Here is a 16335-nt window from a genome sequence, read left to right as displayed (position 1 = left end):
CCCTCGAACACCTTCATTGAAAGTTTAAAAAAAATAAGAAAAACTTTTTAAAATAAAGGAAGGCGAACACAAAGAGTTCACTACTTTTTTATTCTTTTAAATTATCATGAAATTAGTGAGTGTAAGATGAAAGGCATTTTCCTATCGATAGCTAAACACCATTTATAGGTCTCAAGGAAACAACCCCCATCAAACAAATGTATATTTTGACAACACTCTCTCCTTCAGATTGAATGACGAACTCCTCTAAATGACAATAATATTCATCTGTTTCAACACACTGGTTTAAAGATCTCATAAATTGCCTTATGTAGTTCTAAATCAATATGTAATCATACTCACATATCGCTTAACTGAAAATACCATGAACCAACAAATTCAACTGAAGTCCCACAAGTTCAATGGCTCAGTATGAACTTCTAAAGATTAATGAGTCCTTTCTGAAACAACATCATGCTTCAAAATTTTCTAGTTGATAACCAAATCTCAGGGAAGTTTATATCTGGGTGGTAAGTTCTACTCATCGTGTGATTTACTCTTCTTTTTCTTCTTCTTCTTTCCTTCAGTCCCATTCTGCGCCTCTGCATCATTGCCTAGATCGTCATAGCTCGTTTTCTTTTTCTTCTTTGCAGTTCCATTCTGTTCTGCTTCATGACCATCCGACTCGCCCAAGACATCATTCTTTAGCTGTTCCTCCAACTTCTGTTTCTTTTTCTTCTTCTTCTTCTCCGTTTCTGGCTCTCCATCTGTAACAAATTGGATCGGTTCGTCGACTGCCATGGATTCTCCGTCTTCATTCTCACCTTTAGATTTCTTCTTCTTACTTTTCTTTACAGAGGCCTCATCTATCTGTCCATCTGCATCCATACATAGATCAATATTGATTAGGCCGACAACAACCCATGTCATGCCGCAAGCAAAACTAAAACTAAAATGAACCATGAAAGTGAAGGATATGCAAATGAAACTCAAATACCAAGATCTCAAGATTCGAAAAAAAAGGTAATGGCTTTCTCAAACTCAAGATCGACATTATTAGATGAAAAAAGAATTCACACTTTTTGTCAATGTTGTATAAAATAATTGTTTCAGAGTAAATACTCCTTTTCCGAGATTGAGCAAATGGTTGATAAGGTGCACAATGTTGCAATGAGCAAATGGAGGATACTCACCAGCATCCTTCTCTGTGGCATTGTTCAAGGAACTCTCTATGGCAACTTTCATCACATCAACATTCTTCCGAGGTGCAACACCTTTGTCGTAGAAGTCGAGTCTCTCCTCAACCTGCTCACGAAGCTTCTGTCCAAAAATAGAAGTATTCACCTCTGAAAGGGAATATTTATGGTAAGACTAATGTATATCCATACCTAATTGCAGGAAGGAATAATATGCACTCTGAAAAATACTTACCAGAGAAGCAGTCAATTCGGGATGCAATGGAGCACTTGTTTGCAAGATAGCGTGCTATACGACCCTTATTTCGAGCAGATGCTTGGCCAATAAAGGATGAATGGAAGATGAGTCCGTATTTTGGAGTATTTCCTTGAGTTTTAAGGGCCCTGTGGTACAAGAGGAGAAATATATAAATAAATAAAGCATCAGTGTCGAGAGTAGTAGGAAGACAAAGTGAACCTGAAAAGTGCTTTCTCTGCGCCGAGTATCTGGAGTGTAGACGAAGGGCACTTGGCTAGATTGGAAAGACTCCCCGCATGAGACATCAAACGAGCCCCAACTACTTCACCAATAAGAGAAGCCAGATTAGGAGCAATATCATTCATCTTTGTAACAAGATACTCGTAGAGCTTCTTCCGGTATTCAGAAAGATTGATAACCCTCTGAGCAAATTGCTGGACGTTAATCAAGTCAATTGGAGACAGATCTTGTCCTGAAAAATAAAAATAAATAAAAAAATGAGGCATAAAACATTGTTTTAGTAAATAAAAATAGACTCGTTACCCATGGATGCTTTAGCTGCTTCTACAATTTCTTTTGCTTTCTCTTCGTCTCCGATTAATTCTGATAGTTCAGGAATATGATTCTCAGACAGGTCAGATTTATCCTCCACAAACTTTGCAATTTTGGCATACAGATAATTGTCATTGATGATCTTGACTAGCTCTGGAAAATGCCAAGAATACCACTCTCTGCAACAAGGTGGAGCAAAACACAGATTAGTAAACCCGTGTAAATAGGAAGATAAGGTAGCCAATTGAATGAGAGTTCCTTAAAGTCTTGTGCCTCTATGGTTAAACTCGAAGAATGACCAAGGAAAGGAATGGGATAAACAAGGTGTTGATAATTAGATAGTAACAAATAATATTGTCATACAGAAAGAGACAGTGTGTCCATTCATACACACATACCAAAAACATCAACTACAAAATAAAAATCAATCAGAATAAAATCCCATGCGGGGCCAAACTATATATTTCAACACTCCCTCTCAAAGGCAGCAGGGAAGATCACACTGGAGGAGGTCTTGCCAAGAAGACATGTGTCAAAGGTGTGTAATAGGGAAGATGTGTTTTTTCAGATGAGGAATTTACGAGGTATCGTCAAGCTGACTGTGAAAACAAAGCTTTTGATGCACGCACAGAGCTTATGAGGTAGTTGTGGACTTGTGGTATGTCAAGGCCACACTTGCAAGAGGTTCATTGAAGCAGTAATGGAGTAGGAATTTCGTGAAGGCTATCAATATTTGGGAAGGACACCTTTTTTTGTTTTTGATTACACAAGCATGACAAACATTATGAATAGTAGCAGCCAATTAACCTCAATTTTGGAAAGCAAAAAGTCTAGAAAAATTTGAAGTTTAGGATAAAGTAAACATGTCCTTCAAAGATCATATGTATGTAAGAAATACCAGGCATGCACCAACAATGGAGACTTAATTGTTGAGAAATGAAAAAAAGAAAAAAATCAATAACACTATAAATGAAGCAGTTCCCTGAAGAGAAAAAGGTTGTGCTTTCTTTGAGAACAAAGTTAGGTTGCGCTTTCTTTGAGAACAAAGTTGTAAGAGTTTGAAATTATTCAGGAAAAATCAGGAAGAAAACCAACATATATTTTATTAAAAAATAAGTTGTGAAGATTAAATTCTGCAGAGAAAATGAAATCTATATGGTCCAAACATGCTCAATTCCCACACTAAACCCTAAGTAGTACACACAAGTGAAAAGTGATTCGTTACAGAAAGTACAATTTAGTGATTAATCAATTACACAGTGTTTCTGTATACAACCAAACACAAGTATTGAATAAAATCACAACAGGCTTTGATCTTCAGAAAGTTCACATTCTTAGGTTAAGTGACTAAATATTGATAACATACACTAAGGTGCAAGAAGAGTAGAATTTGAGTACCCTAATCTCTAGCCTAGGCATATCAAAATTACACAAGCATTTGCCTTAGAATCTCGCCATAAGATAATAAAACAGAAATTGCTAACTATTCTTCCTAATTAGTTAGCATTCTAGTAATCTAATTTTAATTGGAATCATGGCCTAACTTGTAGTTAATATCAGGTAAATAATATGTCCAATCTGCCTCCAAAAGAAACAAGCACATTTCTAATGTCTTGTATTTAGCTCCCAAAATCCACACTTCCCCAACTTCATAAAAACCATGTTAATACAATATCAAAGGTTCGCGGTGTTAGATATTGATGCAAATCTACATCTACTAAATATTCAGATGTCAACAAGATAGGTAAGGGCAAATAAACAAACCTGACTCTCATTGAGAACGAGTTAATATCTTTATCCAAGGTATCCAGAAGGAAAATAGCCTGGATGACCATGTTATCCACCCGATTAACATTGAACTTTACCTTGGCTCTGCTATAACTATGCCCCAGACCAAGCTGAGCCTTTTCTAAGTCGGAAGGCTAGAACAAGAAGAAAAAAATATATCAGATCAGATTCAACCACTCTTCCGACTGCAACAGAAACATATCTCAAAATCATAATCAAATTCTGACCTTTAAGTCCTTGATAAACCTATCAAAATGCAACCTCACACCGCGAAGGAGCTCAAGCACAAACTCGTTGCTCTGGCAAGGAATCTTAGTCAGCTCGAATATTTGCGACCCGACCTTGGGCTCCGCGACACCAAGGCTGAACTTTGCCTTCTTCCCGTCTTTCACCTTGGGAAGATTCAGCTCCAAGAAATTCCTCAACTCCTCGGTCATAAGCCCTAAACTCACACGAAGATCCCGAGATATCACCATCAGGCATCATAGGAATGGCAAAAAAAAATGAAGAGGATGTCTTGAGCACGAGTTCTGACCTTCGGAAATGGCGTTGCACTGGTTGAGTGCGTCGAGCGCGGAGGAGAAGGGATGGAAAGCAGCGAGCTTGACGACCTTCCCGAACCGAGTCAGATCAAGAACGGAGTTCCGGACGGCCTCCGTGTTCTGGCCGATCTCGTCGAGGCCGTAGGCATTGAAAAGCGAGTAGCCAGAGGCTGACTCGAAGAGAAGGTAGAGTGCCATGCTCGGAAGAGATCGAATCCCACGCCGCTCTGGCTCGAGGTGGCGGCGCGAGAAGAAGCGTCAACCAGCGATAGGGCTTTTCTCAGGGTTTTGATCAATTAATTACATTATGCGAAAATATAAAATTTTCTTATCCATTTAAAGTTGATGCAAATGGAGCACAAATCGAATCTACCTCACAATTTACCTTCACTGTGATTGGCAACAGCAGAAAAGAGCTCCCCTTTGTGTAATTAGGCAATTATAACAAAATGTACATTTTTATTTTCATTTTATTTTTCATACACACAAGGCAGCAAAATTTAAATAAGCATTCAAAATTACATAATGTTTCTCCTGAAGTATAACTTATACACACTCAAAGGATCTTCATCCAAAATATTCATTTCGGTTGGAATTCGAATTCTAATCCTTATATTTATTCTCTTAAATATTTTAATATTGCCCCATTTATGAAAAAAGAAGATCAAGACATGGGACTAGATTACAAGTCTATTACAATTAGCCACGCGTTAAAAAAAATTATGCACAATTAGGAGCTACATGGAAGAGAAGAGTAAAACACACGCATTAAAAAAAATGTTAACTGAACAACTACAATAATAGAGCTTTACATCATCAAGACTTGTGCAAATATGCCTTTCCAAAACACTTCAACACACTACAATCATAGTCCTTGTCTTAACAATGATTATGGATACCAAAAGCATAAACCCTAGCTAAAAAGTATCCAAATGCCTTGAAGGAATTCAATCAGGTAATCGCTTGCTAAGAGAGTAGAGGAATCTTAAGATGTCCCTTGATAAAAAGAACATGGATATGGATTCATAGGTATCTCAAATGCAAACCACAATTCATATTCTACATTAGGCTTTAGCACAAAGAGAGAATATTATTGAACACGGAACCGAAATATAAATACTAAGTCCACCTCGAACCAAGGTGGAATTTATATACAATCCATGAATCAAATAATAAACTAACATCAGGTGCTGTTGTTAATTCATAGTCCTCAAAGAATTGGAGCTCAAAATTCTGAGACCCTTGTCATAGCCCTAAACTAAGAGCAAGATGGCTGTTACCTGTTGAAATTCTGAATGTGGATTGACCTTTCTTTGTGTTTGAGAATTGTCTTTCATACTAGACAAACATGCTCGGTCTTGAATCTTGTCCAAGACCTAATTATTAGATGTCGTTAAGGGTTTAGAATTAGTGTTTCTTCTGTGGTTACACTGCTTCTGGACCACTAGGGAGTGGCTCATAATCATTCTTGCAGTGAACTATGCCATTGTAGGAATCGACCGGAATCCACTTCAAGATCACAGCAACGATCATACTGACGGCGCCGATCACAATGCTGAGCCACCATAAATGCCAACTGAGAGGGACTGTGCTTGCAAAGTCCCCAAGGAATTCCACTATGATAACTTGGAACAGGACTGTTGAAGTTAAGACGAGCACAAACGTCCAGTTGCCAAATATACCACTTAGCACGTTAATCTTCTCCAGTTCACGACTGTTAATCTCATTGAAAACCTGAAGCATCAGGAGTAGTTTTTAAATTTAAAACAATTCGAATCGACGAAATTAAATGTCAGGAAAAGGAAACTATCCATTTCCTAGAAAAATTAAGTTTATTAAAACACAAAAAATTGTAAGAAACTCGGAAGAACACTTTTTTTTTTAATGAATTGTCGACATTGTACAACCACTGCTCTTAAAATTATGAGAATATTTACCACCACCATTTCATATTCATTTCCCCCCATTTCAACTAGGTTCCTTTTGCATTTATTGTAGTTATTGATGATATAATTAAATTTGTCAATAATAAAAAGAGTAGACTCATCTACTCTAAAGATTATTGATAAATCATATATATATGAATTTGAAATCATTGGGAAAATATCATGAAAATTCTCCAAAAAAAAAAACAAACATTTTTCATCTTCCAGAGAACAGTCTGTGAATTTTTTTCATAATCTGTTTTCTCAAATTGAGAACAGAATGAAATGAAAAATATGGAAATTTTTATGAATCAATGCAGCCAAAATCTATCTGAGTGGAGCTTTAAAGTGAACGGTCAACTATATTTTAGAAATTTTCGTCTAACAAACGAAATATTTTGTGTATTAGGAATTAAATAGAAATTATTACCTGGCAAAAAACGAATGTGTTGAATATGAATGTGTTGAGAATGATGTCGGAATCTGGACCTTCAATTTTAAGAAGTTTCTTCCCATCAAACATTAGAGCTCCCAACACTATCAGCTGAAATATGCTCTGCCCAATTATGTTTCTCCACATGACTTTGGTGATGAAGTCTTCATCCCTCCCAACAGGTGGTCTTCTCATCATACTATCATTTGGCGGTTCGGTTGCTAATGCCAGAGCACCCAGTGTGTCCATGATCATGTTCACCCATAGCAACTGGACGGCAGTGAGAGGAGCACTACCTAAAAGTTGCATGAATGGAAACTGTATAACCAATGAGCGATAAACTAACTTCAAAAAAAGGAACATTTTTAATAGGAAGTCTATCGAAATTTAAAATCATCTAAGTATCCTGAGTATTTTTTTTTTTATCATTTCATACTCCAACCGTTAACATCATTAATCACATCATTATTCCAATAATTAGAAAGTGAAATGACAAGAGTTTAAAAATTGCTAAAACATATTTTGACAATTTTAAAACTTTAGGGGCATTTAAAAAAGAAACTTGTCTTCAAGGGCCAAAGTAAGAAAAAATCTAATATTTTTAATAAGGATGGGGAGTACCAGTGATGCATGCAGAAATAAAATTGACTGTCAAAGCGACAACGTTAACCGTCAACTGGAATTGAACGAACTTTTGTATATTGATGTAAACTGCACGACCCCATTTGGCTACGTTAATTATAGAAGTGAAGTTGTCATCTAGGACGATAACATCAGCACTCTCTTTAGCTACCTGTACACGGCCAATAATCCAAATTCAGAGATCAAACAAAGGTGACTAAACATCATAGCAATAGTTAAAATGCAGAAAAGTTCCCTTTTAATGGTTCTGAACAATCATTGTAATTCTGGCAATGGATTCACTTGTGGTCAGTGTTGGCACAGCACAACATAGATGAATGTTGATATTGAAACTAGCACTAAAATCAAACTCTAGACCTTGCTTATCTAGTCAGATAAAGTAATTTGATTTTCTGTAGTTGGATTAGCATAAAATTCAAAGCTGTATGTAGCAACAACTATATCAACTTAAATCAAAATTTGATGTCAAAGTAGCTTTATACTAGGAATCTTGCAGAAACATCTCTTTCTTAGTCAGGAACTTGAAACCCAAGTTCCGGGATGGTATAGGATTATTGCAATATATTAAATAAGAAGATAATGGTTTATTGTGATCCCTTGGGCACAAAAGTGAGAATATCTTATTCTGCTGATTTAGCATGATTAATGTTGTCCTTAAAGAAGGATAAATCTAACAACACACACAAAAAAAAAAAAAACAAAAAAATCTGGGCCTTAGGTGAGGCCCAACTCGTTGTACAAATATGATGAAGTAATTATTACCTGGAATTTGATTGGATTGACTCTCACTATTTTAATTTAATAAAAAATAATGAGTCAATTCTAATATCAATAATGGCAAAAATCAGAGGCTGAATAAAGTTTCTGTGGATCTTGGAAATAAATGGGAAAGAAATTTGTGTTGCAAATACCTCAGTGCCTGCAATACCCATTGCAAAGCCAATGTCTGCCTCATGTAGCGCCGGAGCATCATTTGTGCCATCACCTGTGACTGCCACAACTTCATTAAACGTCTTTCTCAATCTGGTTACTAAAGTATGTTTGTCCAAAGGCAGAGACCGGGCTAATACCTGTAAAGGGCATATAGATAACAACATCTTTTTTATAAAAGCAGATGCAATCGTAGTTTAGACATTAATAAGCACTATATTGAAGGTAACTTGGTAGTATTCTCATTAGTTTAGCAAAGAAACCTGAAGTTTGGGAATTAAATCTTTCATCTCTTCAGGGCTCTTGCTTCGAAATTCTGGTCCTTCTATGGCTAAACCATCTTCAGTCAGAATGCCACACTCTTTTGCTATAGCTTTAGCTGTATTGATGTTATCCCCAGTTACCATCCGAACTTTAATACCAGCAGCTATGCAAGCCTGCACAGCTTCCTTGACTCCTGGGCGAACTGGATCTTTGATTCCAAAAACAGCTATCAGTGTGTAACCAGCAGCAGGGATGTTTTCATCATCCTGATTAACGTGTATGTCTTTAAAAGCCAAGCAAAGTGTCCTTAATGCTTCACAAGCAAAGCTGTTGATGACTTTCATAATATCCTCCTTGTTTTTTTCAGATAAAACTATGGTTTTCCCCTTACTGTCAATCATACTGTCACACATCTGTAGGACAATTTCAGATGCGCCTTTACAGAAAGCACGAATCCCTCCATTGGGTAATTTGATGAGTGAAGACATCTTCTTTTTATCTGAATTGAAAGGCTCGACTTTCAGTTTACTGCAATTCCCATGTTTGGATTCTAGATACTTTTCCAAGTCCAAACCAAACTCTAACAATGCTGTTTCTGTTGGGGTACCCAGTATGGTGGCTTTTCCATCTCTGTCTCTCACCACTTCTGAGGTACTATTCTCAAATATACATTGCAAAAGGACTCCTAAAACTTCTTCAGAAATGACCGACTTGAGATAGGTAGAAGTCTCAGTACCCCGAACAGATTTAGATATCTCACACATCCATAATTTGTCTACAATCATGTGATTAGTTGTCAGAGTACCAGTTTTATCAGTGCAAATGCAATTAGCAGATCCCATGGTCTCACATGCAGACAGATGCCTCACTAGTGCCTTCTTATCCATAAGCTTCTTCATCGCAAAAGAAAGACTCAATGTTACAGATAAAGGTAGCCCTTCAGGAACTGCAACTACAATGATGGTGACAGCAATAGCAAAATAGTTGAGTATTGTTAATGCATCAGCCGGAGACCATTTGAAGCCCATATGATATGCTTTATTAATTAAAAACCTTCCTAACAAAACACAAAATGTCATTGTTGCAAATGCTACACCAATCTTTCCTATTATTGTTGCAACACCATTGAGTTTGACTTGCAGGGGTGTTTCATCATCTCCACCCTGACTCAATGTCTCCATTAGTTTTCCCCACTCTGTCCTCATTCCGACTGAAGTAACAAGCATTTTAGCGGATCCATCTTGCACCTTGGTACCAGCTAGTAGAAATGGTTTTCCATTTGACACATACTCTGGTTCACTCTCTCCGGACAAGCTTGATGCATCTATTAACAAGGAATATCCAGATGTATATAACCCATCAGCAGGAACTCGATCTCCAATCGAAAGATGAACTATATCCCCAATGACTAAATCATAAATAGATACCTTTTGCCTGTAGCCATCTCTAGTTACCTGAATAGAGATCTTCTTCTTTTCTTTATCCAGATCTCTGAACTGTAATGATTGCTTGTAGTCACTCACTGAAGTCACTGACACTACCAAGAAAATGCTGAGGGTAATTCCTATTCCATCATACATACCTTTAGGCCACCCTTCAGTGGCAAGCCCTACAACTACAGATACAAATGCACAAGCCATGAGAATGATCAATGTCAAGTCATGTAATGCATCCCATACATACATCCAGAAACTACGTGGAGGCTTCTCATCATATTTATTGACACCATAAATTTCCTGTCTGATGGATATGTCAGTTGTTTTTATGCCATCATCAAGTGAAACACAGATCTTTCTTGCAATTCCTTGAACTCCTCCATGCTTCTTCAGTGTCTTTTTATCATGTCCACAGGCAATAGATGCCAACTCATCTGGGTTTATACAAAAACCGGCACTTCTTACCTCTTCTGGAAGATGGTATTCAGTTTGTGCACCAGCTGCATCAAAGAAAATTGTGATTGAAACAAGAATTGGAAGACTAAACTTCTGCCATTCAGTAAACTGAGTTCATACCGTCAATAAATTGCAGAGCAGCTCTTTGTACATAAAGAGCAACTCGGATTTTTTCCTGCACAGATAACATGTGCCATTAGCATATCTTTCTTGATAAGAATATCAACCAAGGGACAACTATCATTTAAGAGAATGCAAAGAATATTTTTTGCGCTTGGAACCATGTCACACGGCGAGTGAACTTACTATGTTTTTGAAAGAACCAAGAATATGTTTTTAACTTTGTTTTATGCTTCATCAGCTACTCCATGGTATTTCAACCATATTTTTTTTTAAAAAAAAAGGTAAATTGGCCAACAGAGTTCCAATAAATAAAACTAAACAACAATTAATGATATGGAAAACAAGAACATACATGATGTATAAGTATGTTCAAAGCTCGACTCTTAATAGAAAAGAGTTGAGTAAATATTTCACAATTCAATACAGACTCCCTCTATATATAGAATAATAAAGAGGTATCAAATTATAATAGGTAACCCACTCAACATGAGAAATCATTCAAGGTGACGCAGCAACAAGACGACCAATATCACACAAGAACAAGCTAAAAAAGAGAAAATATATCTACATTGAAGATTGATTTACATGAGAATTTGAGGGTCGCTTTATAGAGGAAACAATGATTCATTCCCCTATTTTACTCTCCAAAAAACACCAGGGTCTAAATGCTCCTAATTTATGATGGCTAGTAAATGCATAATGATAGGTCTTACAAATTGTTTTTAAAAAAATAAAACCTAAAACCTAAAAAATAATTTATCTACTACATTATTCTTCCCAACTAATAGCAAGTGCATAATGGTTAGACGATAATTAGCTCCACCCAAATCTGGCAAGTGTCCATTTCGTGGAACATTTAAGGGAAGCTAATGAGAATTACTTTTACCAATGACAAAAAATATAAAGTAATTGTTGTTTAATATGCCTTGAGAAGGAATAAGTTAATATGAAGACTAATTGGAGGAAAATTGACTCTGATGAAATTAAGGCAAACCACAGATAGAGTCTCGTATCGGAACTTATAATAGACATTTCATTAAATTTTATAAAAATTCATAACTCAATCAAAAGTTAGATAGAGGTGTGTATTGTAATACAAAAACAACAACAACAATCAATCCTTATCCCACTAGGTGGGGTCAGCTGTATGGATTTTTTACGTCATTGAGCTCTATCCCCTACTATATGATCATTTATACTTAAATAAATTTTATCTTATTTTATTGCTTCTAACCAAAATTTTTTGTCTTTCTCTCACTCGTTTGATATGCATGTTTGTTATAGTTTCACATTGCCTAATTGGAGCATTTATTAGTCGTCTAAGTATATGCCCGTACCATCTTAAACATATCTTTCGGAGTTTTTCCTCAATAGATACAACTCTGACTTTCTCTCTAATGCTCTCATTTCTTATTTTGTCCATTCTTGTATGTCTACACATCCATCTTAATAGCCTTATCTTTGCAACTCTCATCTTCTGCTCATGTGCTTGAGTCATAGCCCAATATTCAGCACCATATAATATAGCAGGTCTAATTGCGGTTTTATAAAACTTTCGTTTAAGTTTTAGAGGTACTTTATGGTCACATAAAACACCCTGCACTCGCCTTCATTTCAACCATCCTGCTTGTATTCTATGTAAGACATCTCTCTCAATCCCTTCATCGTTTTACAAAAATGATCCTAAATATTTAAAACTCTCAGTTCAAGTAACTCATCATCTCCTATCTTAACAATTGTCTCCATATGTCTAATATTGTTAACTTAAATTCCATATATTCTATCTTTATTCTATTAAGTCTAAAACCTTTCCCTTCTAGTGTTTTCCGCTAAGATTCTAATTTAGCATCTACTCCTTCACATGTTTCATTTACCAAAACAATATCATCTACAAACAACATGCACCACGGTACTGTATCTTGAATGTGTGGAGTAGGTTTATTCATAATTAGTATAAAAAGATAGGGACTTAGAGCTGATCCTTGATATAACCCTATTTTTCTTGGAAATATTTCAGTTACTACACCTGAAGTTTTTACTATGGTCGTTACATCCTCATACATATCCTTATTAGTTCAATATATGTTACGCTAACACCTATCTTTTCAAGAATTTTCCATATAATTTCTCTTGGGACTCTATTATAAACTTTTTCTAAATCAATGAATACCACGTGTAGATCTTATTTTTTCTCTTGATAGTTTTTAATTAGTTGTCCAAGAAGATATATAGCTTCTATTGTTAACCTTCCAAGCATGAACCCAAATTAATTTTTGGTCACCGTAGTCTCCTTAATCATTTTTCTATTACTCTTTCCTAAAGTTTCATAGTATGATTCATTAGTTTAATACTCCTATAGTTTGCACAATTTTGTATGTCTCCCTTGTTCTTATATAAGAAAATTAGAGTATTTACCCTCCATTACAGGCATTTTTTCATTTTCAATATCATATTAAATAATTTTGTAAGTCATTCAATATTTTATTTCCTGTAATGTAAAAAATAATTTGCAGCAAAAGATAAATACTAGAATATTTGCAAAAATCAAGTTAAAAAAAATTGCACAAAAAAACTAAAAAACAAATGCAACGACAAATCTTATAAATACAATGATAAATCTCAAATTGAATTGCAACAATAAAAAACAATTAAGCGCAACAAGAAAAACTAATCAATTGGCCCATCGGTTGGGTCGAATTTGATTCTTGTGAGATTTTATCCTTTCTCAAGGTTATTAGTAGAGGTTTGCTACATTGCCTTGATTAAAGGAGTGGATTTGTAATTCCAATCATGGATGTCACACTAAACATGAAAGAACTATAGGCCTAGGAACTTATATAATCTTAAACCATGTTAAATAATTTGTATTAGCGTTGTATTGTTTCCATAATCTTATTTTCGTTATGTGTTATTATTTGATCTCGACACACACCTACCCTTCTAATATTTGAATTTAATGTTGTGATTTTAAGAAAATTATACGATTGTGTATATGCCATAGCCTAACATTTTATTATTCTAAAGCATTCAAATAGTCATATTCTTATAAGCCAATGACATGGAATAACATTCTCATATTATAATCTATAGAGAGATGCTTGTCAATGAAATTCACTACGAATAATCTAGGACAGACAATCTATATATTAGGTAAGAAGTAGAGAGATAGATATAGGACATTATTGAAATTCTGCCAAATATAATACATCGACGTACTAACATGTTCAATATAGAAGATCTAAGAAGAAATTTCATCCCGTGTTGCATAACATAGTTCTCTCAGCATGTGTCCAAAGACACAAGTGAGAGAGAGATGCATTTTCCAATATGCATTCATGTCTTTAAAGGTCATGCACACTTATACTATAAACATATACCTATGCACGTATATATTCAAATCTATAGATATATGTGTATCTGTGTGTGTGAAACGAGAAAAACAAAAATACTGAAAATAATTAATTATGAATGAGAAGGACAGCAGAAATATTCGTAGTATGATCGGAATGCCTTCCGAAGCATGTACTGAGTATTAGTTGAACTTGTTATTTGTACGTCAGGCCTTAAAAAAAATGTCAATTGTCCTTAAACAATTCCCTGGTTTGAGACAAAGTCAAAAGTCAATAAAAAAACATAACAATGAGGACAAGCCAATAGAAGAATTTGAACAACGTTCGAGGTCAACCACGAAATTTAATGGAAGTTTCAAAATTTTCAATCTTCAAAGCTGAAGTTAGGAAGACTTGGCCGACGACGACCAATGTGATCGTGATCGACAAACAAGCGCATTGCGGAAATTCCAGCAGACGTGCGCTAGCGGGCGCGCCTCGTTCCTCAAAAGAATGAAAGGGACGCGAACCAGATCCCCAATTACGCGCGGCAAGAAGAATGAGAAAAACAAAAAACAAAAATGCAGTCCGATCCGGTCAAACAATGTAGAGAGAGAGGTTATGGATCGATTTTGTTACCTGGATCTTTAGCTTCTTGGCCTCGACGACCGATCGCTTGTCGAGATCAGGGACCATGCGGAAGCGGCGTCGGCGGTTCTTGACGACAGCACCGACGGCCCTCCGCCACTGGCGCTGCGCGTCCTCCGACGGGTTCTTGTGCGCCACCTCGAAGTTCCGCTTCAGGAAGCTCTCCATCCTGTCCATCTTCCTTCACCTCCTCTCCTTCCTCCTCTCCTCTCCTCTCCTCTCCTTCCTCTGCTTCCTCGGAAGAAGCTTTCCCCCTTCTATTTATGGCTCCCATCGGATGGCCTCCCTCGTTCCTACTCCTACGAGTCCTACCTTTGTCCCTCCAAATGGTAAAGAACGTAGTCCACGTGAATGGCTTTATCTAACCATCAGTTCTGATTTATTTAATCTTGGCCGTTAAATTTCTAACGGTCAAGATTAATAAGACTTAAATTTGACGGATGGATTAGGGCCCTTCGCGCAGATTGATTGAAGAGTCCTTTTTTCCAATCCTCATAGCCAAACAAAATGTCCGTTGATCGTTTTTGCTTGTTTCCATGAATGTCGTTTATTTTTAGTTGTCATCTAAGCTGATTAATCCCGGACGTTCTTACCTCAACTATCCATTAAAATAAATTCATCTATTAACTTATTTAACTTATTGAAATCTAAAAAAATTAAAAAATCATCCTGTCATTTCGAGACTGAGATTTAATTCTCAGATATCTAAAAAATTAAAAAATCATCTTGTCACTGTTCCGCGAATCATAAAATGTAGTTTATTGTCCCCAGGACGTAACACAGATGGAGAGTGCATGGTTCTGTGGCTGAAAGATCCAGGGGTCGATCCCCGGGGTGTCACTGGCTGGGGTTAACGTCTCCGCTATGCACTTTCTACTTGTGTACCTGCATTTACCTCCCTCCATATCCGTGGAACCGGCTCTAGGGGAGCCGTTGATGTGGCAGTTCCACATTTTTTTTATAAAATGTAGTTTATTGACTAATAGCAGTGGAGAAATAGTGTGGGCCCGATGATCTTGCTCGAGCAGGTAGCCACGTCGAATCTGGGTTTATCGGATTAATGAAAGTACCCATAATCCATGATCACTTATTAATCAAGATTACCACATCGAATTGACTACTATAATTTTCATATTTTCTTATAATATCGTGATTTACCTCTTCCGTATTAGCCATGAGATGAATTGACGGGAGTACTGGGAACGAACATATTCATCTTTTACCATCCTATTTTCTTATAATATCTAATTTATCAATTATTTAAATTTTATATAGCATCCATCACTTGATGACTTAATCTCTATTAAAGAGATAGTTAATTGGACGTCAATATTTTAGAACAACCATAAATGAAAGCGTTAATAGTGAAGCTTCGCCCCCAGCTATGATGCAATAGTAAAAATGTTCAATTATCTTTTAAGTATTCTGATGGTCGATAAAAAATTTTCGTAGAATAAAATCAAACAAATCGATCATCCAGATTCAATATTATCCAACCTAATTAATTATTATTAATGATAAATCTTCACGCAAGAAGCCAACACTAAGAATAATGGTGAATTTTTAGTTTAATTTTTCACATTTAAAAACAAGAACAATTTATATCAAGTGTATTGAAATGGTATAAAAATCACCAATATTAATATCATTTGGATATTTTTTTTCTATATACTGTAATTTAAAAAAAAATAGTACTTACCAAGAGACATGGAAGATTTTATATTTTTAATTGTATCACTTGTATGATGCCAACGTAAAATTAAAATATCACTCATCCTAAGCGATATAATATCATCAGCCCCACAATAAAATATAAATAGTTAAATCATAAAGAATATTTTAAATGACCTATGG

The 16335-nt window shown here is 35.9% G+C and overlaps 2 protein-coding genes across 2 annotated transcripts; both read right to left on the bottom strand.

Annotated features, from left to right (window-relative positions):
* Positions 1-229: 229 nt before the first annotated feature.
* On the bottom strand, positions 230-4586 carry LOC122041596 (nucleolar protein 56-like). Its single transcript, XM_042601337.1, has 8 exons — positions 4289-4586; positions 3981-4195; positions 3730-3887; positions 1957-2144; positions 1633-1885; positions 1411-1559; positions 1173-1325; positions 230-857 (listed from the first exon to the last, which is right to left on the bottom strand). The coding sequence occupies exons 1-8, from the start codon at positions 4491-4493 to the stop codon at positions 517-519; spliced, it is 1662 nt and encodes a 553-aa protein (XP_042457271.1). The 5' UTR covers positions 4494-4586; the 3' UTR covers positions 230-516.
* Positions 4587-5441: 855 nt separating this feature from the next.
* On the bottom strand, positions 5442-14711 carry LOC122041595 (probable calcium-transporting ATPase 8, plasma membrane-type). The gene is made up of 7 exons (XM_042601336.1): positions 14473-14711; positions 10502-10556; positions 8489-10425; positions 8207-8365; positions 7275-7446; positions 6651-6949; positions 5442-6029 (listed from the first exon to the last, which is right to left on the bottom strand). Exons 1-7 carry the CDS (start codon positions 14656-14658, stop codon positions 5721-5723), a joined length of 3117 nt encoding a protein of 1038 aa, XP_042457270.1. The 5' UTR covers positions 14659-14711; the 3' UTR covers positions 5442-5720.
* Between the last annotated feature and the right edge of the window lie 1624 nt (positions 14712-16335).

This window comes from Zingiber officinale, chromosome 2A, assembly GCF_018446385.1.
Source record: "Zingiber officinale cultivar Zhangliang chromosome 2A, Zo_v1.1, whole genome shotgun sequence".
Classification (NCBI taxonomy): Eukaryota; Viridiplantae; Streptophyta; class Magnoliopsida; order Zingiberales; family Zingiberaceae; genus Zingiber; species Zingiber officinale.
Note: the sequence above shows the minus strand (reverse complement) of the source record. Positions and strands in the feature narration are given on the sequence as shown.

Coding starts and splice junctions, on each gene's coding strand:
- LOC122041595 (XM_042601336.1), bottom strand. CDS start 14,658: ATGGACAGGATGGAGAGCTTCCTGAAGCGGAACTTCGAGGTGGCGCAC. Junction 10,557..14,472: donor CCAAGAAGCTAAAGATCCAG/GTAACAAAATCG, acceptor TTATCTGTGCAG/GAAAAAATCCGAGTTGCTCT. Junction 10,426..10,501: donor TGCTCTGCAATTTATTGACG/GTATGAACTCAG, acceptor TCTTTGATGCAG/CTGGTGCACAAACTGAATAC.
- LOC122041596 (XM_042601337.1), bottom strand. CDS start 4,493: ATGGCACTCTACCTTCTCTTCGAGTCAGCCTCTGGCTACTCGCTTTTC. Junction 3,888..3,980: donor GGTTTATCAAGGACTTAAAG/GTCAGAATTTGA, acceptor TTCTTGTTCTAG/CCTTCCGACTTAGAAAAGGC. Junction 2,145..3,729: donor TCGTTCTCAATGAGAGTCAG/GTTTGTTTATTT, acceptor ACCTTGTTGCAG/AGAGTGGTATTCTTGGCATT.